General features: G+C 40.0%; 2 protein-coding genes across 4 annotated transcripts; both read left to right on the forward strand.

Annotated features, from left to right (window-relative positions):
* Positions 1 to 227: 227 nt before the first annotated feature.
* LOC310956252 (sorting nexin-12) lies at positions 228 to 7993 on the forward strand (the record flags this gene model as incomplete). 2 transcript variants are annotated; one of them, XM_083926429.1, is made up of 5 exons in its annotated part: positions 228 to 573; positions 3246 to 3341; positions 3707 to 3831; positions 4881 to 4971; positions 7104 to 7993. In XM_083926429.1, exons 1-5 carry the CDS (start codon positions 409 to 411, stop codon positions 7311 to 7313), a joined length of 687 nt encoding a protein of 228 aa, XP_083782555.1. In that variant the 5' UTR covers positions 228 to 408. The 2 variants fall into 2 exon arrangements, with proteins under 2 accessions (XP_083782555.1, XP_083782554.1); XM_083926428.1 differs by lacking the exon at positions 7104 to 7993 and having other exon boundaries at positions 4881 to 4983.
* A 4392-nt stretch (positions 7994 to 12385) lies between these two features.
* On the forward strand, positions 12386 to 27664 carry slc7a3a (solute carrier family 7 member 3a). Of its 2 annotated transcripts, none has more exons than XM_083927024.1 (12): positions 12386 to 12484; positions 19632 to 20257; positions 20384 to 20545; positions 21284 to 21467; positions 21563 to 21678; positions 22128 to 22350; positions 22440 to 22579; positions 22979 to 23081; positions 23201 to 23418; positions 23558 to 23724; positions 24219 to 24327; positions 24415 to 27664. In XM_083927024.1, the coding sequence occupies exons 2-12, from the start codon at positions 19891 to 19893 to the stop codon at positions 24567 to 24569; spliced, it is 1944 nt and encodes a 647-aa protein (XP_083783150.1). In that variant the 5' UTR covers positions 12386 to 12484; positions 19632 to 19890; the 3' UTR covers positions 24570 to 27664. The 2 variants fall into 2 exon arrangements, with proteins under 2 accessions (XP_083783150.1, XP_083783151.1); XM_083927025.1 differs by lacking the exon at positions 12386 to 12484 and adding an exon at positions 13322 to 13406.
* Positions 27665 to 27876: the final 212 nt, after the last annotated feature.

The raw sequence follows: 27876 nt of genomic DNA on the forward strand, positions 1-27876 counted from the left end.
GTGTCTTACATCCAAAACATAAAGTATGCCATGGCCTGTTCTTGATTAATAAATGGGCTATAATTCATGTCTAAAGCCATATGACATTATTGCATTTACTGGTATTAGGGCAACCTAGTTCAATGTGCACTGTCCAACTGTTGTATGATCTCCCTGTCCATTAGAGGGAGTGCAGTTTCCCACACAGTACGGAACTGAGTCAACGCATTTTTCAGATTCAAGAAGGGTAGGGCGCACAGGGCGGCCGGCCCCCGCAACAAGAAGAGACATACAAGTCAGCTACTTCCCTAGCTGAACCCATCAGCTATCGCAATCAATTGATGTCTTCAGATGAGATTTAAGATTTTACTGTGCATTTAGTAGGTTTGTTTCGCCGTTTGGTCGTCCAAAAAAATACAACCCGACAAAATGACAGACCCTGCGGTGGCCGACACTCGCCGGTTGCATTCCAAACCCCAGGACCTGACGGATGCTTACGGCCCCCCCAGCAATTTTCTAGAGATAGACGTTTATGACCCACAAGTCGTCGGAGTTGGACGGACCCGTTACACAAACTACGAAGTCCGAATGCGGGTAAGGTGCTCGAATCATGGGCTAAGCTAACTGGTAATTACAGGGCTGTTGCTAAGCACAGATAGCATGTTTAGCCGCTGTGATGTCAACACAGGGACGCGGCTGTGACGTTGACATTAGCCGCCTTGAGTAGGTCAAGATGGCGCTCCAGTAAAAATCGAGCCCCGGGGATCGTCAGAGGCCTGTCAGATGCTGCTTGTTGTGCTAGTTCTTTAGCGAGACTACGGGTATAGCATCGTGAAGCTAAATGCTACTTGCATTTTAGCTGTCAAGACAGAATTACGGACTAAATAACATTGTCTACGTATCTAAATGTTTAACGTCAAGTTTTTTGTTATTTTATTGAAAAGATTAAATGTAAACATTACTTTTCTTACATGTTCCAGAGTTATGCACAATACCAAACATGTATTTATATATGTACAATCAATATAAATATACATTAAAATGTACAAGGACAGCAAAATAACGCATAGATAAAGGAATGAAGAATAACAGAAACAAAAATGTATGTGGTCTGCTAAACCAACGTCAAGGGACTCAATTTAAAAATGCCTAAATAATCACATATTTTTGCCAATTTATTCTTTTTTTTAGTTCAAAGTTTTCCATAATGGTCAATATGGTTTAAAATCTGAATCTTAAACATATAATATGAGGGTCTGTTTAACGTCAACGTTAACAAAGGTAAACGTATGAGAAGAGTGTTAATACCTACCATCTATGGTTATTATACCTTTACATTATTGAACCTAGCTAAAGGAGGACTGTTGAAAATCTGTAAATGATACGCTGTAGAAGGTGTTTCTCAAATTCATTTGAATGTATCGTGTGTTATTATCCTTATGATATAAGATGAATGCAAACAATAGTTGGTTGTTGTAGTGAGAGGAGCAATTCATTTCAGTTCAATTGTATTCATAGTGCCAAATCATAACAAAAGTTCTCATAAGACACTTTACATATAAAGTAGGTTTAGACCACACTCTATGACTAGTTTATGATTTACAGAGACCCAACAATTCATCCATGAGCAGCAGCAGGTTGCAATATCTCTAATAATAATTAGATCTATATAAAGTATTTATCCAGCAATCTTGTGCACACAGTGGCAAGAGTAACCTTCCTTTCAACAGGCAGGAACGTCGAACAGACCCAGCTCTGTCAGACGGCCATCTGTCTTGACAGGTTGGGGGGAGGGGGGGGGTACAGACAGAAGGACAGATCAGATAAACACGCAGACACACACACACAGGGATGCAAGCAACCACAGAATTAACATGAACTGTAATGTTAGTCATATTCTCTATAAGAATGTGACTAACAAGTTATGGCAGTTAATAAACTAGAATGATATGAATAAAAGTGATAATGGATTTTAAGGGGGTTAGAGTAGTAGTAGAGGAGTAACATTAAGTTGAAGTTCCTCGTCTGGTAGAGAGGCAGTTGAGCTTGTGGGAGTGAGTTACAGAAAATCACTTACACTGCTAATTTCTAAAGAAAACATTTTAAGGAAGTGATGCCAACATTACAATTGCGTAATTGTAACTTACAAATCTTGACTACACATTTATGTAGCTTTCTCCCAGGAGAGTTTGAAGATCACAATGTATAGAAGTTACTGTTTCGCCCCTACAATGCCTTTTTTTCAACGCAACATTCATATATTTGTGCAGGTGCGTTACCCTGTGTGATGATTTATTTGATCAGACGTGTAGGTAGTTAACCAGTTGTTTTCTTATGCAAATAGTGCTCTCTTTCAGTCACAGACGAACCTAAACAAACGATATCAATCTACTTAAAAGACGCAAACCTTCACTGGAAAATGATATTTCTTTACAGCCCGCTCACTGTCTACAGACTGAATGTCTACAGCAGTGAATCAGGGAAAAGTCATGCAAAGGGATCACCGATGTTATAACCACTGAAAGACTGAGAGATACTTACCATAACTGAATGAACCACTTACTGCCTTTTTAATCAAACTGCAAACTTTAAACTTAACAGATCAGGAAAATTAATTCACATATCATAGCATTGTTATGCATTTTACTCTGCTGATGATGCCCATGGGGAAATGTTTGGGTCTCTGTAAATCATGAATAAGTCATAGAGTGTGGTCTAGACCTATTCTGTATGTAAAGTGTCTTGAGATAACTTTTGTTAAAAAAATTAAAATTGAATTGAGTTGATAAAACTAGAGATGTTCTGATCCCATTTTTTCCTGTTTACCGATTTCGATACCCAGACGTGGGGATCAGCTGGTATCGAGTACTGTATGATACCAGTGCGTTTAAAAAAAGAATGAAGTACATTTTATTATCTAGTGTGACGTAGAAATAACATGAAAAAAACTACTTTAAAGTTGATTCTTTTCAGGGATAAATCACATGGTATCAGATCGATGCAGACTTCCTTTCTCACTGATACAAATAACAGCGTTCTATGCAATATGTTTTTCATATGTGGCAATGTTTTGTCATACTCGTGTGTGTATACGTATAACTCAAGGCACCTCCACAATGCCTCCAGCACGCCGTCGTCATAGTTGCCAACTGTTCAGCAGGCCTTGTTCTCACTTTCCTAAAGCAACCATGTGCAAATGATTAAATTTAGTATAAATCCAGTTATATGTAATTAATCAAGAATGGTTTTTTTTCATCCTTGTGTAGACAAACCTTCCCATTTTCAAACTGAAGGATTCCTGTGTGAGAAGAAGATACAGTGACTTTGAGTGGTTAAAGAACGAGCTGGAAAGAGACAGTAAGGTGAGTGAGCAACGGTGTAATGTTTCAGGCTAATCTTTTAAGCAGGCTGGCTGGTGCAAACCGGTAGTTACAATGAACTGAGAAGTGACAATGTTTGTGTTACAGGTGGAAAAATATAATCACTAATATGAAATAATAGTCCTCTGTGTTGATATAGTAAATGAACATGTAAGTTCTGTGGGGTCCTCCTTATTAACTGTTTCGAATTAGTTCACTCGCCTACCCCTAAATAGTTATAATTACTTGGCTGTAGCTTAAATATATTCATGGAGATGTCTGCAGGTTTTTACTTAACAGCACAGTGACTGTGGACTTTCATATGTCTCATCGTTCCTGTCATTTGTGCTGACCCCCAACACCTTCAGATTGTAGTACCATCTCTGCCGGGCAAAGCCCTGAAGAGACAGTTGCCATTCCGCGGAGATGACGGCCTTTTTGAGGAGGCCTTCATTGAGGAGCGGCGATCGGGCCTGGAGCAGTTTATCAACAGGTCGGGCCAGTTCAGCTTTTAAATTAAAATACATTCATTTGCATTTTCAAATATAAATCACGCAAACATATTTGTCACTTAAAAACTGTGGGAATGTGGAAAACATGAGTTTGGAGTTAAAATCTGGCTGACAAAGGAGAAAGAACAAGAATTTGTTGTGTGGGATGATTCAATTTTGTCAACTTTGTCTCAAAGCTGTCATTGTGTTTCCTGCAAGTTTTCTAGCCACAAAATGTTTTGGCCTGAACTGAAATTCACTATTCACAGGAGTCCAGGGTTTCCTCTATATACATGACACAACAGGGAAGACGCATCAGTGTAGACCTCTAGAAAGAGCTCTATAAACAGGGAGACACGCTCCGAGGAGAGACAGGGAAAGAGACCAGTAAAGTTTTTACACACTGTTTTTTTTTTTTTCATGAGCTTAATTCGCACGTCAGTATAGTTTCTTCGAGCTTTTGTTTTTCTTTACGACTATATTCACACAGAACGTGATTATTAAACGTTGAAAAAGCTTAGTTTTTTTCCGGATCGAAGTCGATTTTTCAGACCACACTGCAAATAAAGACATCAACCGATCACATTGCTTCTTTCTTTACTTATGAGGATTATAAAACAACGACACAGAGATCTGCTTCTAGACCTCATACGTCCATGGATCGGACTGAAAACTATTTCACTACTTCAACCGGGACAAAGGTAGACAAAAGCGGAGATAGTCCACTTATTTTGTTCTTATTTTTCCTAATGAAAGCTCGAGACACACTACGTAGTTAACTGTTTACCAGAGGGAGAATTTCACTTAAAATCAATAAACTCAATAAAATATCTTACAATAGCTCAGTGCTGTCGGCCTGCCCCCGCGGTTGAAAACAAATCCTAGAGGAAACACTGGAGTCAGTCGTTGCCAGATATGTCTAGCCCGACGGAAGGCTTAACCTAACCTGCCTGTGCATCAACTAACAAATCCACAGTTGCATCTCACGTCCAGGAAAAGCATTTAAAACAAATACATTTTCTCTATTGTATGTCTGTCTGTATGTTTTTAGAATTGCAGGTCATCCTTTGGCCCAGAACGAACGCTGTCTTCACATGTTTCTGCAAGACGAAACCATTGACCGTAACTACATTCCTGGAAAAGTACGACACTAGGGTTACTGAGGGAGGTTGGGGGTTAAACTCTTTATCTTGAAGTTAGTGTATGTTCTTCTACTATACATAAGGATGTGTTGGTAATGTTTCAAACAATCGCCCCTGTGCATTTGTTTTATAAGTGTACAATAAGTAAAGCCCCCCTCAGTATTGGGGATTGTATCGTGAGAACAGGCGCTTAATGACAATTTTCAGGAATGAAAATTATGTTTGACACATTCAGTCTTTCCTCTAAGAGTGTCATATAGTTATGATTGTAATATAATGTGTATAAAGTAGAACATTGTCTTAATATGTTCACCGTAAGGATACATGCATACTGTAAATGAGAGTTCTGATCCAGTTTTGTTCTCTTTGTTTTGTTTGTTTGTTTTTTTTTAGGTATGAATGAAGTAAGTTTGCTTTATTTGATCCCGTCTCTTAAGAGCTTTCTTGAAGATGAAGGTGGCTGCATGGGCACTGTAAAGACCAAAGGCAATAGTTCAGAAATACTTAAGTAGAACAACGCTAATACCATATATAAGCTATCACAGAGGTCTGACTGTAACCTTTACCTTGTAAGTGAACCACACATAGTCCCTGGTTGTCACATAAGACAGCCAGTTATTCCCCAAAGATGTTGGTGTGATGCAAAGTGGAGAACATTCTGCAAGCCAGTTTGCGTTACGCATTATCGGGTGTATAGAGGGAAAAAAATGTCAAATCTCATTTGCTGTTGGAAGTTTCAAATTGGTAATGAATGTATTATAATTAATGAGCTGTTCTGTTAGTTTCTCTGGAAGTGGCTTGCAGAAGGTTCTCGGTCCGTCAGTATCAGGCCACCACTATCGTTTTGAGTGATGTGAACTATTGTTTACTGGGAATAAATACTGTACATCACCCACGAGGAGAGCTCTTTTGGAAAGATTTCTCAAACTAATCCTGATGCATTGTCATTATCAACTGCACTAATCATTGGTTGCATGGCAAAATCTTTCGCGCTTTCTTTGCAATCTACATGTCTATGTGACGCCGACAAATGATTTGACGTGCCTCTGATCACCATCATGTTGTTCAGTCTGTTGATTCAGATCTTTATTTCCATAAAGTCTGTTTCCTCTGACATGGAAAAGTTTGCCTCTGGAAGAACCATGCAAATTAATTCTGCCACCCTGTTAATGTTCAAGTTACATCTGTCTCTTGTACCAACAATGTCTACAGTTCATTAGACACAGTTTCTGTCTAATGAACGTTATGTCCATATATACAGCAGTAATAGAAAAACATTGCATTCCACTTGCTGCATGTTGGTCACGTGTAAGTCTTGAACCATATGAAGGCATCATGGCATATGTTTAAAAAAGAAAACCGCACTGCATGATGCTTATTGGTGATGTTTGATGCACAGTAACCTGTCGGCTCTGTTCTGACTCCATGTTATAAAACTGCATGCAGTCCTGTGAAATGTACTGTTTAGTTCATATTAGAGCTGCCAGGACTTCCTTTACCTCCCTGTCTGATTTAATAAGAGTCTATTCAATGTCTGCCCAGAAAGTGTACAATACATGAATAGAGTCACAGATCTGTTTTAATTGATATGCTTTGAGTAATGACCTCCTGACTTGGTTCAATTTAAAAATGGATACCCCAACAAAGAGCAGGAGTCAGCAGGTGCAGCTTTATTTCAGGAACTGATGACTCTTAAAAAATGTGCGGTATTTTTGAATGAGCTTACAACTTAGTTTCCTATTATGGAAAATGAGAATATGTTTACTTTAGAGACCACAGTGTTGCATCTCTGTCCAATGTCTTAGTGTATGTAGACTGAAATGCCCAAGCAGCTGCATACAGGAGCTGTAAAAAAAACACAAAGAAAGTCTGCAGATTTGTGATATGTTAACTTGGCTATTTGAAAAGTTTTATCAGTTGGTCAAAAATATTTTTAAAAAACAAAACATTAATTTCTCATGATGTGATATTTTCTGTGAATAGTATTACAAATTGTGCCATTACGTACCGTACTTCAGTCAGTGCATCAGTAGATTCTGAGATTCACAGCTTTTAACCAAATCCAATTCAAACTTAAATATGTCTGTATTATTTCTCATGTCTCATGTCTCTTTCTCTCTCTTATTGCAAAGACAACACAGACTGCTGCACCTGCCCCATGTACATTTATTTCGACATCACGTCATTATAAAGCTGGTGGAAATATCAGAACTGATAAGTATCAACGGTGTAGGAAAAACACAACTATTGCTCCTGGAAAAAAACTAAGAGATCCAATGTATAAATGGTTTGATGTCGTGTCTTTATTCATTCTACATACACTATATGTACATTATTTTTGATTCAGTAATCAGTGAAAAAGACAACATGTTTTTCCATATATCCTTTTGTCATCCTGTCATATAGCTAGATTCTTGTCTCTTCTTTTTTTTTTTTACAATGATTGTTATGTTTTCTGAATGTCTTTTAAATTGATTTAATCAGGTTACAAGTTAGGGTAATTTCCTGCTTTGATTAATGTCTTTTTTTGCTAGCAGAGATGTGATTTTGATGATATCCTCCCAAAGTCGAGCGACATGTAGCATCATGAAAAAGACAGTAACATTTCATTCCAGTCAAAATGTTTTCCCCTGAGTTTTACATTCTGAAAAAGCTCTTAGACAGGATTGTTTCATAATTCATTGTTTTAATTCTGCTGTCTTAGTTACATCATTATGCCTACACTTTGGCTGTGTTGTCAGATCAGCTATTGGGAATGTTAAGTTAGGTAAATAACCATATCTAAGCACTGTGACAAGAGGTTCATTATATGAACAATATTTCATTGTTTAAAGGCGCAATCAGCATCCGGTTTATTGATCTGAAATAAGGCTTATTCTGCGCCTTTTTTCAGCCAGTTTATTCTTTCTGTCAATATTATTGTGAGATGTATTAATACATGGTATCATTGCAGTTCCACCATGGGTGACGAGGAACTTCCTTGTTAATTCTGTCCACCAATTAAATTTCCTGCTGCCTGCTGTTTCATGTCTACATGTGTCATGTCTACACTTTTAAAGAGGAGAAATAAAATCAGTAAAAGTCGCCTTCCAGTTTTGTGATTAGTGCGTCACACTGAGAATCAGTGAGACGGATCAAGCAGTCATGGGAGCTGGATGAATAGCCACGGATTGGCAGATGACCTCATTCAACAATGAAAGGAACAGGAACAGAAGAAGTGGTTGAAAACTCTAAAGATTTTCTTCGCATACATCTTAAAACATTTTAAAGATTGTTTAAAAGTGAAACCGTATGTTTTTACTGGTGGACTGTTCCGTAAGGGACTATATGAAAATGACTGGTGTGCTGAGATTGGATCATAATGCAAGGTCGTTCTCAGCATTATTAATTCATTGATTAGTTTTAATGTTATTTGAACACTCCTCCTGACTTGGAACGAAACTACAATACTCTTTCCCAAACATGTCAAAGTAATACAACTGTTAAATTGAAAAAAAACTTTATATTTTACGTAAATCATCTCAGCGGAACTTGTGATGTGTCACACCAAAGCTTTCATTAATAAAACTGTAATATAGTGACGGACACGCTAACTAACCATGACACAACTAAAGCTATTTGTCTGTAACTAAGAACTAAAACAGAAAATCTATTTTATATATATATAATTAATAAACTATTGGTTTCAGTCAAGTATTCCTTACTTGTGAATACTTGATTCACATAATTGAAAAATGAATTTCTTTGATTTTTAGACTGTTGGTCAGATAAAACAAGCAATTCTGTATCATGTAGCAGATTTTATTTTGTGATTGTTGTCGAAAGGTGCAATATATATATATGAAGTTATTAATTTATACAGGCCAGCTTCCGGTCTGGGAAATTATAATGAGAACGCTTTTTTTTTTAGATAAAACTGCTCAATTCAAAAGAAGAAAACAACAGATAAATCACTTAGAAGAATAATTGTTCCATCCCTGCTATATAGAAGTCTAATAATGTATAAATTACAGGTGAGGAGCAGTCAAATTATCCCACCTCTTTTCTGATCCCCTCTTCCTCCTGAATAATGTTAGTATGGTCCCTAACAACACTGAAATACAGTAGTTTAGCATTTTTAGCTGCACTGACTTCACTCCACATTTCTGTGTAGTTCCCATTCATTACAAACAGCAATGTGTTAAATTACTTACTGAACTTTATCTTTGACAAATGGAAACATCAGTAAGCAAAACTATGCTTGTATAGTGTTCATAAACTGGATGTATGCATGACAGTATGTTACCTTATAAACAAAAAAATTTAACCTGAGCACATGTCCTACAAATGTGGCAGGAAGGGCGCTTCATGAGTAGGCTACAAATTGTGGCTCTTCGGTGGCAACACTGGGTCTTTTTGTTTCACAAAACAGTAATCTTTAAGTCCTCTAATCTTTTTTTCTTGTTGTAGTGCGCCTTTAGGAAATACAGGGATTACCAGGGGAAGAGGAATTCTGGCCACAGGTGGATTAAAGTTGTCCCAGAATAGTGATCTTGTGATGTAGACTTTGACCTGCAGGTGATGCAAAGTAGACATGACTGTAATTGGACAAACTTGCGGCTTCCACATGAATGAAAAAAAATCACCCATGAACAGTCCTGTACCTGTGTTGCACTCAACTACACAGGATTTCCTCTTAATTTATACATCCCTAAAATTAAAGGTTCATCTCAAGGAGGCTTTGCAATCTGTACAGCATAGAACTTCCTATACCGGCCTAGATTCAGGAAATAAAAAGAGAGAAATCTCCGGAAGAGCAATGAGAGGGATCCCTCTTTCAGGACACAAACATGCAATTTGTGTGTGAGTAGACGGACATAGACACATACATTTGATATTTTCCTGGGATACACACACCGACCCTGACCTTCCTCCTCAGTGAGAACTGTGACCTACAAAACTTGTGAGCTTTGATGTGCATGGCCTTGTCCTGAGTAATGAAAGTGGGCAGACAGGACGGGCACAGTAGGCCAAGGCAGAGATTAGGTGGTGTTTTGTTAGCGGTTCTAACACTGGAGCCCAGTGTGCAGCCGTGACGCTTGTTGTGTTTGCAGAGACGCCCAGTTGGGATAGCTTGATAAAGTGGAAGTAAATTGGAAGAGCAACCCAAAGCAGTGTGACTGGGCAAGTACAAAAGGTGAGACGAGTGGCTACTATAGTACCATCGTATAGAGAGAGATGGTTGGAGACAGAGAAAATTCAATTCATAAATCCATTTAAAGTTACCTATGATTATAGTCCAAGGCATGAAAAATAATACTACCGGCGTTTCCCAAGAACAGAAAAAGACCTTGACAATTCACAATAACCAACAACAATTGAGATATAAAGAAAGACAGCATTTCAATGGCTCGCTCACACATTTATTCACGTGCAGATTCCCTCATTCCCAAAGTCAATGCAGCCCTTAATTTCTCTTTTTAGACCTTGTGAGCACAAACTCTATTAGACAGACACTATACTGCAGTGAAAAATCCCATTTCAGTGAGATGACTCATTTCCACATTTCATTGTGTTGAAACACACTTGCAACACACTGACTTAATGACCTTAACTAGTTAATAATAATGTGTCTTGTATTGCCCTACGCTTCTGCAACCATCAGCGCAAAAGCTGGGAGGAACCGAGACAATCCCTGTTAGCACAAGGACTGCTACATACCAGGGACAACCCCATATTTACCATCAGTTAAAAGCTTCTAACAAGTTACGTGACCTTGGACCATGACCCTGATCTGGCAAGGATCACATGCGTTTGATATTCCACAGTAGAAGTACAAAAAGATGAGCAAAAGTTAGACTAAGATACATCACTATAGGTATAGTTTTAACCTTAGGTTCCCACATGTGTTATTGTATATTGATGACAGCCATAGACACGGGAGTGTAAACATCACATAGCTGAGTCTGAACAATATAATAAATAATACAGAATAAATACAGTCAGATGTGACGGATAAGATGATTTTGGCGATAAAAGGGAGTAAATTGTATGTTGAGCTCCATCTGCTGTTGGAGACCAAAATGTTTGTTTACATGTGTATATAAATAAGACATTGTTGACACAGTGTGGTGCTGCTTTAACTCTGATGCCACATAGTGTTAATGTTGCATCAGACTGCCTTATTTTGAAATGAGATTTTGTGCCCCCTCATTTGCATGCATGATGTCACAGAATGTCATCGCACACAAGCCAGATTTTGAGATGACATTTGATGATGATTCATAAAATAACATGTTGAAAAAAATGGCATTGTTTTGACACCACCGCTGACCCCTCCAGCATTCACAGGTCACCGAGTACAAATGCACATGAAAGAAATAGTTTGGTCTTTCCCTCCTTTTCTTTTAATCTGTGGGACAAAGCAACAGCGGATACGGAGTAGAGAGAGGAGCCTATTCATAGCTGGGGCGGACACTGACGACACTTCTCCATATATGGGCATCCCTACTACGGAAACGCACTCTCACGTTTTTCTTTGTCGCTCCAGCGCTCTTAGAAATATTTACCAGAGCAGACTTGCGACCTTATCAGAAATGTAACGATACTATATTTCTATATTTTATTTTATTTGTTTACACACGCACACACACACACACACACACACGCACACGCACGCACACACACACAAAAAATGCAAAACACCACAGAAAGATGCAACATGATTATGGTGGTTTTGCAACCAATTTTAGTCATTTTGTATCTTTTGTAATGGTTTTGCATCTATTTTTAGTCATTTTGTAACTTTTTGTGGTGGTTTTTCATCTATTTTCAGTCATTCGGCATCTTTTTGTGATGGTTTTGCATATCTTTTTAGTCATTTTGTATCTTTTTGTGGTGGTTTTGTATCATTGTGCATCTGTTTGTGGCGGTTTTGCATCTTTTTTCTGTAATTTTGCATCTTTTAGTGATGGCTTTGCATCTATTTTCAGTCATTTTGGATCTTCTTGTGATGGTTTTGCATCTAATTTTAGTCATTTTGTATAGTTTTGTGGTTGTTTTGTATCATTGTGTATCTTTTGGTGGTGGTTTTGCATCTATTTTCTGTCATTTTGCATCTTTTGTGATGGTTTTGCATCTATTCAAGCCATTTTGTATCGTTGCATGGTGGTTTTGTATCATTGTGCATCTTTTTGTGGTGGTTTTGCATTTATTTTTCATCAATCAAAGTCATAAAAAAGAACGTATCGTTTTTTATATGTATACATGAATAATTTAACACATAAACATGCATAAAACAGTTGTCATAAAGTCTCACTTTCGTCATTAGAAAATACACAACCCCTATCAACACCCTCTCTGTATTTCTGGAAAGCTCCGCCCCCCGTGTGCGTCAGTTTGTTTGCCCGTACACGCCCCGCCCCTCCCGGCGTATCAAAACCACACTAACCCTCTACCGAGCGGGATATTTCATCAGCGACCACGGCAACGGCGCTTCTTTCTTCACCACACCGTCAAACAGAAGACGTTAAAGGTAACGGCCCATACCTTGGTTTTCATCGAGACAATTAAACATTTATGTATTTTTATCTAAGTCGTGGTGTTACATTGTATCCGCCCGTGTCTCTTTATTTAATTTAAGTTACCGGTCGTAGTGAACTGACGCAATCTTTCCTCGTGTGCTGTCAGTTGTATTTTAGCGTCGTTTGAGCGGAGAACATAAATATAATATAACGGGAGAGAAACGGGGCGTTTAAATGAGAGGTGACCGCTAAAAACTGTCTCAAACGCACGGCTCGACACAGAGGGGGGTGTTCATTCATTGTTTTGGTCTCCCTAGTCGACTAGCTCACCCCGCTATAGTAGGGCGTGCGAGCAAGGCGTGGGGTGGCCGTAATGCTGCGTTCAAAGACTCCCAAAAGCGCCGAATTCCTAACAATCAAATGGAATACAAACATGCACCAAACGGACCTTATTGTGAAATTTAAAATCTCAAAACCTGACGCAATTTTGACTCATTACGGTTAATTTCACTCATGCGAGACTGTCATATCAACCAGGATTTTTACTTACTACTTGATTTGACTATTCTAAACTTTGTGTGTTTTGTTCTTGGGTGTAGGAAAGGCGCCAACAAATAAAATGTATTATTATTAATATCTGCAACCTCTAAAATAGTTCACAAGTCAAGCGTATATTACCAATTCCCCTAAATTTGCTAAACTGTGTCTCGTTGTCCTAGAAAACAATGACAATAAAGAAATCCCAATAAGTATAAGCACCAGAATGTGTACATTAGACAATTACGATGTTTTCCGTGATCTCTGAAGGCAACATTTGCTCCACGCGAGAACCGACCGGAGCCACGTAGCTATAGCCGTTTTCGTCCCTGACAGATGGACTCTCATCCAGATCGACAGCTGAACATCGCCATGTATAGTTGACACTGCATGTTAGTAAGTAAGGCTATTTTTAGTGTAAATTAATGTTGCTTTAATAGTCCAACGCCCGCGTGTCTGTGTCGTCAAAGTAGGTCATCCTTCCGGGTAATGTTCGCGAGCATGTTGCCTGTTGTACGGGGTGTTGCCACGCTAGGGTTGCATCAGCCGATTTAAAGTCACTTCAGAAATGTAAGCTGTGGAGCAGTTATTGTAGAGGTGAACATGTAAAGTAAAGAGTCGGGTGTGTAATTTGATCCAGACCTGCTCGGCGGTGGTCAGCAGGTGGTTTGATGGAGTGAGTGAGGGGCTGTTGGACTAACCAGGTATCCACACGCCACCTCACTTTATAGACATGTAGGCTTAATTTACACCTGAGTGATTTCAGCTCAGTACAGCAAAAGGCATGAATCCATGAAAGGGTGAATTTGTCATTGCTTATCACAGCTGCTGTTGCTATGTACATAAGTAACAGCCTCAGACTTCCCATGGCATTGAGTTTTGAACTATTTAAAACATGCCAGATTGTTGTTTTTTTATTGGTGCACCCTGAGGGGAAAGCACAGCATTCACAGTAGCCAACATCTTAGACACACCTAGCATAGAAAATTCAGTCCAACACAGGTTTTTTTGTGAGGTGTAGATGCAATATCATGGTTGTTTTAGGGCTGTTGTGTCAAACCAGGAGGTTATTTACACCACTGAGGAGGGTTAGAATAAATGTTAGGAATATCTCTATTGTATCATAATTGTTGCACCCTGTTGAGCGTTTCCATTTCTCCAGAAATGCAAATAATCTGCAATAATGGTCTTTCATTACATTAACTACATGGACTATTTTTGACACATTACTGCCAGTTAAAATGTTCTTGATACATTATTGCATCAGCAATCACCAGGTCCTGATTCTGCCCATAACAAAGTGATGTTTAATATGTAGGAGACTTATGACTAACCAGAAATGTTTCATCCCACTACCTCATCTGATGAGTGAGTGGGATCAAGGAACATTTCTGGTTAGTCATGTCTGATAAGTTATTTTTAGTAAAACGGTCAAAGTGTCGTTTCCAGAAGTTTTTTGTAACAAGCAGAGTGTGCACCACACCTTTTTTAAGTTCACCAGTCTGCACCTGAGGGTTCAATATGTTCTTTATACATTTTGGCATCAACCAACTTGCCAAGAATTTGACTCAACAAATTGGCAGATTTGGTAAAAATGTGAGATTTTTTTGATCATTTTATCGTTATTACTATTGTTAATAGATGTCTAGGAGAAGCTGGGAAATGTGGAGGTCTAGTTTGTAATTAGTCGGAGCCTAGTTAAATACCCAGAGGGGAAAATTACGTAGACCACTGCTGTCACGTTTTTCTGCATACGTGGCTGCATCTTTTCTGACCTGTGTAACGCAGTAGCCATATCTCTGAGTGCGTAGGTGTCCCACTGATAGGTTATCCTTCCGTATAATGTGTAATTTTGTACTGCTGTTCTTGTGTCCGTTCTTGTTGCCGTTGGTTCATGGGAAAGTGAACAGATCCGTAGATTGTCACATTCCATCTCACAGCGTAGTGCAGGTTTTTGGCCGGAGTGCTGGTTTTCAGGCAGGTGACTTAAAGGGTCGTCCAGTTCAGTCTCAGTGGTCGGTCTGTACACACATGCTTTAGTTTAAACAAAACACACACGAACGCCCGCACAAAAACACATACGGCCTTCATGTGAAACTGAAGTATATCTTATACATACAAACATATATTATTGTCTCAAACCTATTATTCATAATTTCAAACACCTGGAAAACCATTGTGTGCATGTGTGTATGATGCCTGAAGAATGGTTCACTGATTCGGTACAGCCATTCATGACGTGGTGTACCTTCCAGGGTTATGCAAGGTCACTTTCACCACTTTCAGTGGATGTTGGCTCTGCAGGGTACTGAACATGTTGTTCCCTTTGTTCAGCTGCTGGCCCCACAAATGAATGTACAGTTGTGTTGATATTAGGAATATTTTTATTATAACGGATGAGACCAATGCAGGATTTCCGCTAAAGACAGATGTTTCTTCTTCTCAAAAATTTGAATGGAAATACAAGGAATACAACATTTATATGAAAATATTTTAATTTCTGCACAGCCAGGTGAGATGTGATCAGTTAAAATTACCCTATTTAAAATAAGGTATTTATTTATTTAAGGTATTTCTCCGGACGAAAGTTTTAGATGCCTAGAACAAAAAGTAATAGAAAAAAACATTTAACTCAATTTAGCAGATTAAAGCTGAACTTTTGTGTTAAAGACATGTTTCCATTTTGTAACGGCTAATTAGATATTGGACAATGCTACTATGATATAGCAGAAATAACACTGTTCATCTGGTTATATAACCATAGAGCTGTGTTGTTGTTGTTATCAAAAGTGGCAGTCAAAACAAAGCCATGTGATGTTTGTATCGATAGAATGAGGAGCAGCAACAAGCCGTAATTAGGTTAGCAGGTTTGCTTCCTCTCTGAATAATCCTCTTACAGCCTGTGGAAGCAGTTACAGCAATGCGCAGTCAAGTAACAGGACCATTATCCTAGAAGCCTGTTGTAACCGGAGCACTGTTGGCCTCAAGACATTGGTTATAGCCCTCCAAAATACAGAGCCTTTTGGTTTGTCCCGTTTGTAAAAGATGTAATATACTCTGATTGTGGTTTTGCTAAAGAAAGTAAAGCAAGCCCCTGTCCTACGAGGCAAGTTCAGTGTCTTACGTCATGGAGCTTGCAGACGGCACATTCGCGAGACACACCTCTGTGTAACCTGGTGTACAGTAAATCTGCCCCACTTACACAAATGGGCACCCTCGTGAAAACCACAAGGAAAAGATTAGCAACTAGCTGACGTGACTGAGGCATCAACTAGGGTAGAGGTGGCTCTAGCATCGCTTTAATGAGACCACCCTTAAGTGAGGTCATACAGCAAACAGGTCTGCACTTTTCCTGCAGACAAGAAAGAAAATAGGAGGGCATTTCCCGACAAATAAATATGATTTTTTCGGCCAGCCTTTTTACAGTTTGCGTAGTTTCAGATAAGGACTTTTGTCCTGCTTAGTGAAGGTGTGTTCGGTGTTGGTTCGACCCCCCTGGGGAGATCACAGTCAGCTGGGCACAGTAGTTTAGTAATAAATGTTTATTGACACAACATTGACACTCTCAGATCTCAGTTCCTGGTGTGTGAGTGGAAAATGCTACTGGAATGTCACACCAAGTGGGGAGTGGAAGAATATCCACCATGTACCAGTTTCCCATCAGTTCAGAGGGCTGAATGTTTATTGTTGGGTGCTCTCTGTGCTGTTTGCATTTCATTGTTTAACAGTGTTTGTCTTTTTTTCTCCCATCACTTAACTGTATTAGGCAGGATATTCTCTTTTGAAATGGGAAGTCTAGAAGAGCTTTGATAAATAGGTAATGTTATTTTTAGGGTATTAATAGAATATTGTCTTTGTATTGAAACATTGTGAGAGCTTATATCCTGCGGGCTGTGAATAAGAACAGTCCAAAATTAGACCATAACATAATCTATAGCTGAAAGACTTTTTTTTTGTGCATACTGTGCGACCCCAAACTTTGCATAAACTAAACTTTGAGGTTGCGGCAATAGAACTAAAAGGCAGCGCTAACTGCGTCATGCTGCATGTGCAAGTGGAAAAAGTGGAGCAAAGCACGTAAGAAAAAACTTGACAACAGAAAAAAGCCTATGTGAAAGGCTGTTGGCCCCCATCTTTAGTTTCACACATTTAATTAGTGTGAAAAGACATTTTTGCCTAACTCCTGATTTACACTGACACAGTGACACTGTACCACACAGTCGGCCTGGTCGTTGTCACCACGGTTAGTGTTTCACTTCTTCTCTTTACTGCCAGACCAGTGAAGTGAATGATAGGCCTGAAATGAGTCCGCCTTCTTAGCGCGCACACCAAGGAATCCGGTATCACTGCATTGGTGGCTTCAGACTAATTGCAGCGTGATCTTTATGCCCCTTTATGGACAGTGGAGGTCCTTTATGGTCGCAGTTAACCATTGTCATGCTTAGTCGTGTCAGTGGTACAGTAGTTGTAGTAGTCGTAGAAGTAGTGTAGTATTTGTAGATTAGATGATCCTGCCTCACCCTTGGCTTTAGAAGCATGGCTTTGCGAAAAACTTGCATGTGGTAACGTGTCGCCTTTTACCTCAAATAACCTTGTGTTGTAACTTTGAATCAATCTGACATTTCTTGCATGTGAGCTCTGATTAATTTACCAAAAGTAATCAAAACTTCGCCATTGCATACCACAATTGTTTTTAAAAATGAAACACAGCCATAAAGAATGTTACAACATGTAGCAGAATGAGACACAATGCTCTGAGCCCTGTTTTACCAAGACAAATGCTGGATTGTTGATGACAGACATTCACGCTCACTCACTCATTCACACACTCAAAGTGTCTTAGCAGCATGTACTGAGGCTCTGCACAGACATTTGAAAGTCCAAAAATGACACCTCCCTTTGAAAAACGCAAAATGAGAGGACTTGGTTGAGCATTTCATCAATGTGGACAGACAGGCCTAACCCGTTTAAGCACTAGGATCTCTCTACCCAGCCCACAGCTTGGAGGAGTAAAAAAAATTATGTAATGACCTTTACAATTACAATTTTTCCGTCCATTCTTAAATAGCACTAAGCGATGTTGTTGAATATTGTATAGCCCATTGCCTCAAATAACGTTAATGTTGCTGGAACTGGGAACTGGCCCGTGTTTCATGGAACATTTTCTATGGGTGTGTGTTTGTGTTCTGTTACGTGCAGCATTTATGTCACTACCCCAAATTTTACGTCAAACCTGTCTCAGTGTATTGAAACTCTTTTGGAATCGAACAGCAATCCAAAGACAAACAGAAAGACGTTGTATGTCCTGGTCAGATGAGCCGTGGCAGGTGTCCTTGGCCTGATATGAACTGTTTGTGTGTATGGGGGTGAATGCACTTTGTTTTGCAGAAACTGGTGTAATCATTATCACTCACCCTTTCCTGAACTTGACAAGCTCATCACTGCTGACGTAGAATATGTTACCGTTGTCCTTGAGGATGGTTTTGTCTGGGGTTTGTTTCAAATCCTTAATAGTGCATGGGACAGTAATCAATATAACTGTGCGCACTGCATTTCATTTAAAGAATACGATTAGCTCACCCAAGAGTACTTTATACAGTATGGTTAGAGTGAAACCTGCCTTTCATAGGTGAGTTTGTGAGAGAAGGTGTATTTCATCTGCAAAATAGTTAGTTCTTTGAACTTTACCTGTGTTTTTCTATATAGGGTAAGGGTCAGTTTTCATAGATGCAGTGTATTTTATCGGTAAATCAACCTTCTCCCTGTGCCGCTCGTTCACCTTATCGAGCCGCCGGTCCAGCTGTCCTCCCTTGTTGATATTAGCTTACAGAATTCAACCATATTATCTCTTCACAGCCTCTGCTTTTCCCAGGCTTCTCTCTGTCGGCCTCTATCTGTTGTAAAAACACAACATGAGTAGTAACATGCTCTTTCTCGCAGTAAGGGAGTGCTAAGGAATTGAACTTGTTCTTTTGTGTGAGTTTTTTTAAGGGTGTGTACTCGTGTGGCAGGTTTATTATTTTGAGGCCAAATTAAATAAAAAAAGCATTCTTTTGTCTTCATGAGATCTCTGGGCCCTGCAGCGTCTCATGATATGTTACTATGCAGCAAGAGGTGGAGGTATGAGTTCCAGGAAGTTATGTAACTGGTATTTGTACAGGTTCTCATGTAGTACACGTGTCTTTTTATTGAATGTAAAAGAAAAAAAACGGCAAAATGTTATGTTTGCTGAAGAGGAGAAGAATATTCCAGGAAAGCTTCCAACATAGCTGGTGCTACAGTACCTGGGTTCACTTCGTCCAAACCCCACTGAGTCATAGTGTGCGATTTCAGACTAGACAAATAATCTTGACAACCTAAGCTACTACAAAGTTACCAAGTTCATTTGTACAGCCCAGGAGAGAGAGAGAGACTACGAAGTAACATTCTTTGAGTTTGTTTCTTTCCCCTCTTTTTTTTTTTTATTGACCCTGCCATGGTTTCCCTGCACTTTGAGCACCTTTCTTGGAAAAAAGAAATGATACTATAATCCCCCTGCACAGAGCTGTGTGAAATGTAAGATTTGGCAGTTTGTGAATAGTTCTCTGTTTTGAGCGCTTGTTTTCTTGTGTTTTCTCACAGGTCCTAATCTGCTGCTGCAAAATAGTGTAACCACAGACCTGCCACTTCCTGTTCTGTGTGCTCGAGTGACTGTTGCCTAAGTGATCACACCTACACCAAAGGACCAATAATAATCAAGTGCTTAGACCAACCCATCTGCTCAAAGTACTTCTACTCTCAGACCAGTCACACGTGTTTAAGCCGTGTCAATCGCACACACCCACGGTTGGAGGATTTAAAACACATTCACGTTCAGCGCCCACACATATTCACAGCAAATATGGCCAGCAAGCTGTCCACCTTGGGCAAAAACCTGCTACGTCGCAGGGCCTTAGACTGCTCTGGTGAAGAGACCCGATTCGCCCGCTGCCTGTCCACCCTCGACCTCATCGCCTTGGGAGTGGGCTCCACGCTCGGTGCAGGTGTCTACGTCCTTGCTGGCGAGGTCGCTCGGGAAAAGGCAGGACCTGCTATCGTCCTCTGCTTCCTCATCGCTGCTCTGTCCTCCATGTTGGCGGGGCTGTGCTACGCTGAATTTGGCGCCCGTGTCCCCAAAACAGGCTCTGCATACCTTTACAGCTATGTGACAGTTGGAGAAATATGGGCCTTCATCACAGGGTGGAACCTCATCCTCTCATATGTGATAGGTGAGCTTTCAGGAGTTTCAGTGGAGTCGTTGCAGCTCTTTTTATGTCGTCAATAGAAATAAAGAACAATAGAAAAGATGAGTCACTTCCAGTACATTCTTGACTTATTCCATTTTTCTCTTTTAGGTACGGCTAGTGTGGCAAGGGCGTGGAGCTCAACGTTCGATAGTCTGGTGGAGCAAAAAATCTCTGGCTTCTTCAAGGCCTCCATGACAATGGAGGTGCCAGGGAATGTGCTGGCAGAGTACCCAGACCTGTTCGCTCTCATCCTGGTATTGCTGCTGTCTGGTGAGTTAGTCCCATTAATTATCCCGCATTATAATCAGGAGTCAGGATCCTCTTTGGGGGATACAAGACACATGTGGGAGACTGCCTGATTATTATATACGATCGGAAAGAATAAAATGAGAAATACTACTTATTCATACACTCTTCTCTATTTATTTTTTTTTAATTGTGTAATACTGGAACGTTTTTTAATTTTGAATTAAACAATCTCAGGAAGAAGTGCCCTCTTTGGTTGAATTGGCTTGCAACTTAAAGCCAAATGCATCCCAAAGATCTCACTTTAAACTATGACAATATACCTCAAATTAGATTTAAGAAAAATAAACGGTTTACGGTAAGGCAGTATATTCATAATCCCTGTATTCTAAATCGTATTATATCACCAGATTCTTGTCAATACACAGCTTTACTCCATAGATTTCTTTTAATGTGTAAATTAAAAAATTAGGCCATCAGTTTAATTATTGCGGTCCACGTTAATATAGTCATTGTAAGCACATTACATTAATATTGCATAACAGCTAGAACAATTGTCACACTAATATTGCAGCTACTACAGCATGCCAACAGCAGTGTTGGAAAGAAATAGTTTGTGGATTGGTGTCGCTGACTGATGGTATGTTGGGCGTTTTGAAGTACGAACACATCCGCCCACATAGCAGGACATGTTGTTATTGGTGCTAAATATGAAATCTCTGTCCTCCTCCTTACATCCCTCTCCGCTCTTCCTGCCCTCAGGACTTCTGGCCTTTGGCGTGAATGAGTCGGCGCTGGTGAATAAGATCTTCACAGGCATCAATCTGGTGGTTCTGGGCTTTGTTATCATCTCTGGCTTTGTTAAGGGTGACACAGCAAACTGGAACCTGACAAAGGACGACTACTGCAGCTTCATTAACAGCACCAACAACACCAAAGAGCTGAAGTCAGTATTCGACAACTTGCACGCCCATTGCCTCATAGATTTTCTGTTTCACCTGTGATTGTTAATCTGTGCTTCTTGTTTCTTCCGCCGCTCAGGGTTGATGAGGAATTTGGCGTGGGTGGCTTTGCTCCGTTTGGCCTGACTGGAGTCCTGTCTGGTGCTGCCACCTGCTTCTACGCCTTTGTGGGCTTTGACTGCATTGCCACAACGAGTGAGTGGTTTTAATATTTCCGTGATAAGTGATTCAGAGAAGGAGTTCACAAAAATGGCTATGTAAACAGTAAACTTTTCAAGTTGCTACCCGCACCTTTTTTGTTATCCTATGACGTCCAAACTTGTCGACTTGGAACCGGTGTATTCACGCACTCGTGAAGTGGAACAGCTTAATGTGTTTTCATTCAATATTAGTACAACCAATAATTTTGCCACATTGTTTTTAACAGCACTGTGCTTACGCAACACCTCTTGCCCGCATGAAAAGGTCGTCTGTAACTTTTATTACCTACTGTGTCAAGACCTTCACGTCTTCTTGGGGGTAGTTAAGAAGAAGAGCAGAAAATCTTTCCTGCTGTAAAACGTATCTTGTCGCCTGTTCCCCTTGATCATGTGAACACTTCTTGCCAACTTATCTTTTTCCTCCATTCCCTCTGTTTTCCTCAGGCGAAGAAGCAAAGAACCCCATGCGTTCCATACCGATTGGCATCGTCGCCTCGCTGCTGATCTGTTTTTTCGCCTACTTTGGCGTGTCCGCCGCTCTAACCCTCATGATGCCGTACTACCAGCTGAACACTCAGAGTCCCCTGCCCGAGGCCTTCAGCCATGTGGGCTGGGCTCCTGCCAGATACATCGTGGCTGTGGGTTCACTCTGCGCTCTGTCCACCAGGTAAGGAGCCAAATTGTATTCTTGCCACAGTGTGTTCTTTTACATAACTCTAAGTCTAAGTTTAATACTAACTATTGGTCTTCCCTTAGTCTCCTAGGCTCTATGTTCCCCATGCCCCGTGTTATATACGCCATGGCAGAGGACGGGCTGCTGTTCCGTGTTCTGTCCAGGATGAACGAGCGCACAAAGACTCCTCTCCTGGCTACCATCGCTTCTGGCGTTGTTGCAGGTAAACTCATGTCCCGTGTTTGTGTTTTCTACAGTAAATTTTCTTTTTCCCCTTGTGTCAATTTATCTTTGCCTGTGTATCCTTCTTGTCATGTTTGTTCATCGCTTAGGGCCAGAAGGCTGTCTTTGCTATGTCTATCCTGTGCTGAGCTTATGTTTATAGTTTGTCAGGGTCACAGCTCTGTCTCCCACCTCAGCTCTTATGTAGCAGCCTGATTGACCGGCTGTCAGATCAGTGGCCCTTCAAAACAGTCTGCAAAAACGCATACAAATTTTTGTTGTTGTTCATGCGTACATTGTAGGCAGCCAGTGCCATTAAATCATTTCTCTCTTCCTGACTTTACAGAGATGTGTTACAGTGTACATGTACCAATAAATCAGTTTTTACTTCTCCTTACAGCTCTGATGGCCTTCCTGTTCGACCTAGCAGCTCTGGTTGACCTCATGTCCATTGGAACTCTGTTGGCGTACTCTTTAGTGGCAATCTGTGTCCTCATCCTCAGGTAACTACCTTTTTGTTATTTTCTACAAGCACAAGCTCCCGTTGAGCCAATATTTTTTTAAGCTATTGGGGAAACGATTCTAGTCATGCTACTGAAAATAATCCCTTTTGTTCACTCAGGTACCAGCCAGGCAGTCTGAGTTCGTCCAGCCAGACAGAGAAGCTGGTAGAGCTGGTGGAAGGGGAGAAGGTAGCCGTAAGTGGAGGGGACAGCGGTGACGAGTCGGATGAGAGGCCGCTCCGGGAGACCTTCACCGCCAAGCTGCTCTTCTGTCCAAGTGGAAAAATTCCAACGAAGACCTCTGGGAACATTGTCTACGCCACCACTGCTATTATTTGTAAGTGTCTTGGAGGAATCTAAAGATAAAACTTGTTGTGAAGTCGTATAGGTTGATAAATGCAGGGAATAAGACAAATATAAGATAATTTGCATCTTGCTGCCATCGTAAGTAACTTTGTCTCCATGTCTCTTTGCAGCGGTTTTTATCACCGTTCTGTGCGTTATCTTGGCCAACTGTCTGGCGGAGCTGCTGGCTGGCAACGCAGCCGTTGTGGTGCCCTGTGTCATCCTGACTCTGCTCTGTGCCGTCTGTGTTATCATCATCGTCAGGCAGCCTGAGAGCAAAGAGGCTCTTACCTTCAAGGTAACAATCAAATCCTAAGAAACAGACCCTTTGTGTAACGGCCGGAGCGATTTTAATCACAATTTTATTTTTTACCTACCTATCTGCACTTCCAACGTTTTCCTATACAGCAGTGCGTTTTCACCGAGTTACTGACAAAATATGCTGAATATAGTTTACCAAAGTATTTCATATTTATGTTTAGTAGTTTTCAGTAGGTAGCGGAAGTGCACAAATGTTACATTATTGATCTTGTTTATTTATCCTGTGATCTCAATATCGACCAAAAAAAACATGATTTCACAACATGATTAATCCAATAATTGAGCAGCCCAACTTAAAAGAAAGGAGATAAGGAGATTTCCCTGTTTTAGCATTACTACACGATTAGTGACTCTTATGTGACTTCTTATTTACTATGCCACACATTTTCCCCTAATTCTCTCACCGAGTGCTACCTCGAGCAGAACCAGGTCAATTTTAAGATTGTTGTCCTCTATTCCTCTGTCCTCCAGGTCCCTCTGCTTCCCTGGTTGCCCCTGTTCAGTGTTTTCGTCAACATCTACCTCATGATGCAGCTGGACCGCGGCACATGGTGCCGCTTCGCCGTCTGGATGCTCATCGGTACATTTTCACTAATTGTATTTTCACTTCTTTTGCTACACATTCATATGACTGTTTTTGTAACTTCCCATTACTTCTCCTCCACAGGTTTCGCCATCTACTTCTTTTATGGTATTAGGAACAGCAGTGAAGCTGCCAAAAGGTCATCCCCACGCAAATACGAGCCAGCGCTGCAGACCAAGAGCCCGATTTACAGGGGCGCTCCTGATGACAGTGACGTGGAAGCCGGCAGTAGCCCCTGATACATGCTGACGTAGACCTGGGGAGTGTTGCCAGAGCATCTACACTCATTTTGGCAGTCTGGTTGAACTGGTAGCCAAATGCTTCAATGTAGGCGACTTGGAACGCAGCCCTGGGTTTAAAGGGAGGAGAGGCAAGAAAACGCCACACACACATCTTACCTCTGACTTGGAGGCTGATTAACTTGACGGCTAGACACTGTGACAGAGCCACGTTCTGGACCATGTGTCTGTTTCGATCTGTTTGTACTTAGCCTTAGCCCCCTGGGAGATATTTACCTGCCTATAACACATGCTTTGAATGGACCTAACTAACAAGAGTACCGCGGTGCTCCTTGCAAAGTTTTCCGTTACCTGAATCTGATAACAGGAAGAAATGTTTAGACTTTAACCAATTTTATCTTTGCTTCATCTGTTGTGTGTGCGCTGTGGCTTTGTGTGGAGCCACTTGGCCACTAAGGGTAATAACTAACATGTGCGTCATTCGAAATATAACTTGAGCCAATGACGTTATGATCATCACGACATTTGGGTCAGTGAGCTAGACCTCGATAAGCAGAAGCCCCCACAAAGTGATATAGCCTTCAGTCGAGTTAACGTGTCTAGCTTGTCGGTCCTTGTTTGTGTGTAAACAGGGTAGTACTGAGGCTGTGTGGTTTACAGTGTCAGTCAGGGCCTCAGCGCAGTTAGGTCAGTAGCACATAGACGACATTGATGTCATTTACACTGTATGGTTTAGTGTCTGAGGCTGAAGCACACGCTTTTGCGACCCCCGCTCCTAGAGAACAGCCGTACAGTAGGTGTACACAGCACCCTTTAAAATGGTATTAAATTTGTTGCTTATCGTAAATTATCCACATTTGTCTTACGTATTATGATTGTGTTGAAATGTTGTTTACAGGCATTTTGTGGCCTTTATTTCAACCTATACCAGATAACTTAAAACATTTTTTAAAAGGCTTTAACAACAATAGGGGCAAGAAACTACTTTTTGACCTATAACGGGCCTGGAAATCTAGTAAGTCGAGTAAAAGTTATAAGATTCCACCTCTGCTATGTTATCAGGTATTTACTGAAGTGTAAACCCATCCATTTGTTATGACCAACACACTTTTTTGCCCATATATGGTTGGATATGATTTTTCTTTCCCAAAAACATGGGCATGCAAATACCTGTATGAGTTTTAAATGATTGATCCAGATAATTAGCTAATTCCAGATTTCATTTACATACTTGCACCTGTCTGTTTCATGTCCTCTGCATAGCTGTACCCAGATATTTTCACAGATCTTAGGTTGATACGGTTTGCTTGTAACAAGCCTATTAATCGCATTAAGTTCTCTTCTGAGGGGCATTTGCATTTTCTGTTAATATAATCTGGCTGATGTGGGAGCCGGGGATCAGTTTCTGTCTTTCATCACCACTAAAATATCTTATTCACCTTTTTGTTTTTACTTCCTTGTGAAAAGATTCACAAAGTTTCTTGTTTAGTTTCAATTGAAACTTGTTCTTGGCAGCTTTGTCTGTCGAGTTCCCATCACTTTTATTTTATTCAACTGTTTTTACTACTTTATTTACTTCAACCGATAGAACTGTTAATATTCAATTGTTTATAGTATTTTTTTTCGGATAGTTTTCTCTTTTCGTTTTGCCTTTTTCACGTCAGTCTCAAATCAATTTTAAAATGCTTTTTAGATGTTAATGTATTTTAATTGTTACATGTACAGTTTTTAGTGTGCTGATCTGTTTTGTCTCACTTCTCGCTTCCATGTTTTTTTTGTTGCGAATGCTTTGCATCATCAAATTATTTCTTCGTGATCTTTTCTGACCAAATGAACGTCTTTGGAAACTTTTCCCAAGCAAAAAACGACCACTGAAAGTTGGTCTCTAAATTTCTGTAATATAAAAAAAAACGTTTTACCCCAACCCTCTGGAGTCAAGATAACTTAATGTTTATAGTATATATATATATATAAATATATTATTTTCTTTTTGTTCTAGTCAAGTGCTTTACTGTAGAATGTACAGTATTTGTTTTAAAAACTGTATCTTTATTTGTATAATGCTGTAAATTATACAAACATACTTTCTTTAACACGAGTTAAATTTAGTAAGAGATGTTGTAAATTACACTTGAAGGCATTTCATTTGAAACTTACTGCTGCTGAAATCCAAATGATAAAAATCCCTTTTCCCGATGAGATGGTCCTGATTAGGGCTGGACGATACGACCAAAATCTTCTCTTCCGATATATACTTTCAAAACCACGATATACGGTATATCACAATATAACATGTAGTCTAAATGAAATAACCACAAGGCAAGCCTATTTTTATATACTCCTGTGTGAATTAAATACTTGACAGATGAAAGATGTATTTTTCATGGTATTAAGAACCATAATGTACATAACGTACAAGTCTGAGAATGTAAAGCTTTGTCTAAACAATGTAAAAATTGCTGTAACGCAGTTCGGCTGCTTGTTTTTCGACATAACAGAAACGATGTCGAGAAATATATACAATAGACAGTTGTATATAGTTTCAAGCAATATATATAATATATCGTCCAGCCTTAGTTCTGGTGGATGGAACATTAAAGCATTTCAGTCGATGTCCCTGAACACTTGTCAAAACTTGACATATCACCCATAACATTTGTGGAGTACTAGTTGTCTACTAAAGGTAGATTAGGACAGTGTTTCCAGGTGTGAATCAATCGACTGGTGCCTAAAGAACCATCCTTCTGCCTGAGATAAGACACTGGGACTGGTAAAATGAGGAGACCAGCTGTTTCAAATGATAAAAATACTTGATAACTCTCACTGGAGATTTGAACTCTGTCAGAGACGGAGATATCATTAAAAGGTTACGTGGCTGTGACTCACGTCACACAGAGCTCTTCATACGCAGCCCTTGTGCCTTTTTAAAAAAATCAATACTATCATCTCCCCTCCTCAATGCTATCGCATTAACAGCAATGATCTATTTTTGTCTTTGTTTTATATCCTGTACATATGGCTGTCATGTATAAAACGAGCTGTATTTTCAATGTTTGTTTGTTTTTTAAATAAAACAATAATTCATGCTTATGGCAGATAGTGTGTGTGTGCTTTGTCCACCTCTCTTTATTATTATTATTTTTTTAAAGACCTCAGAGTGAGCTGTAGGCCCGAGGCCATTGAAGCCACCTTACACCGGATTTTCTGTGAGTCAGCGGTGACTCCACGTAACTATGTTAACAATGTCTGTCGGTTACAAAATGACTCTCCCCTAAAGCTGTTTTACTAACCTCTGACACACAGACAG

This window comes from Echiichthys vipera, assembly GCF_963691815.1.
Source record: "Echiichthys vipera genome assembly, chromosome: 14".
Classification (NCBI taxonomy): domain Eukaryota; kingdom Metazoa; phylum Chordata; class Actinopteri; order Perciformes; family Trachinidae; genus Echiichthys; species Echiichthys vipera.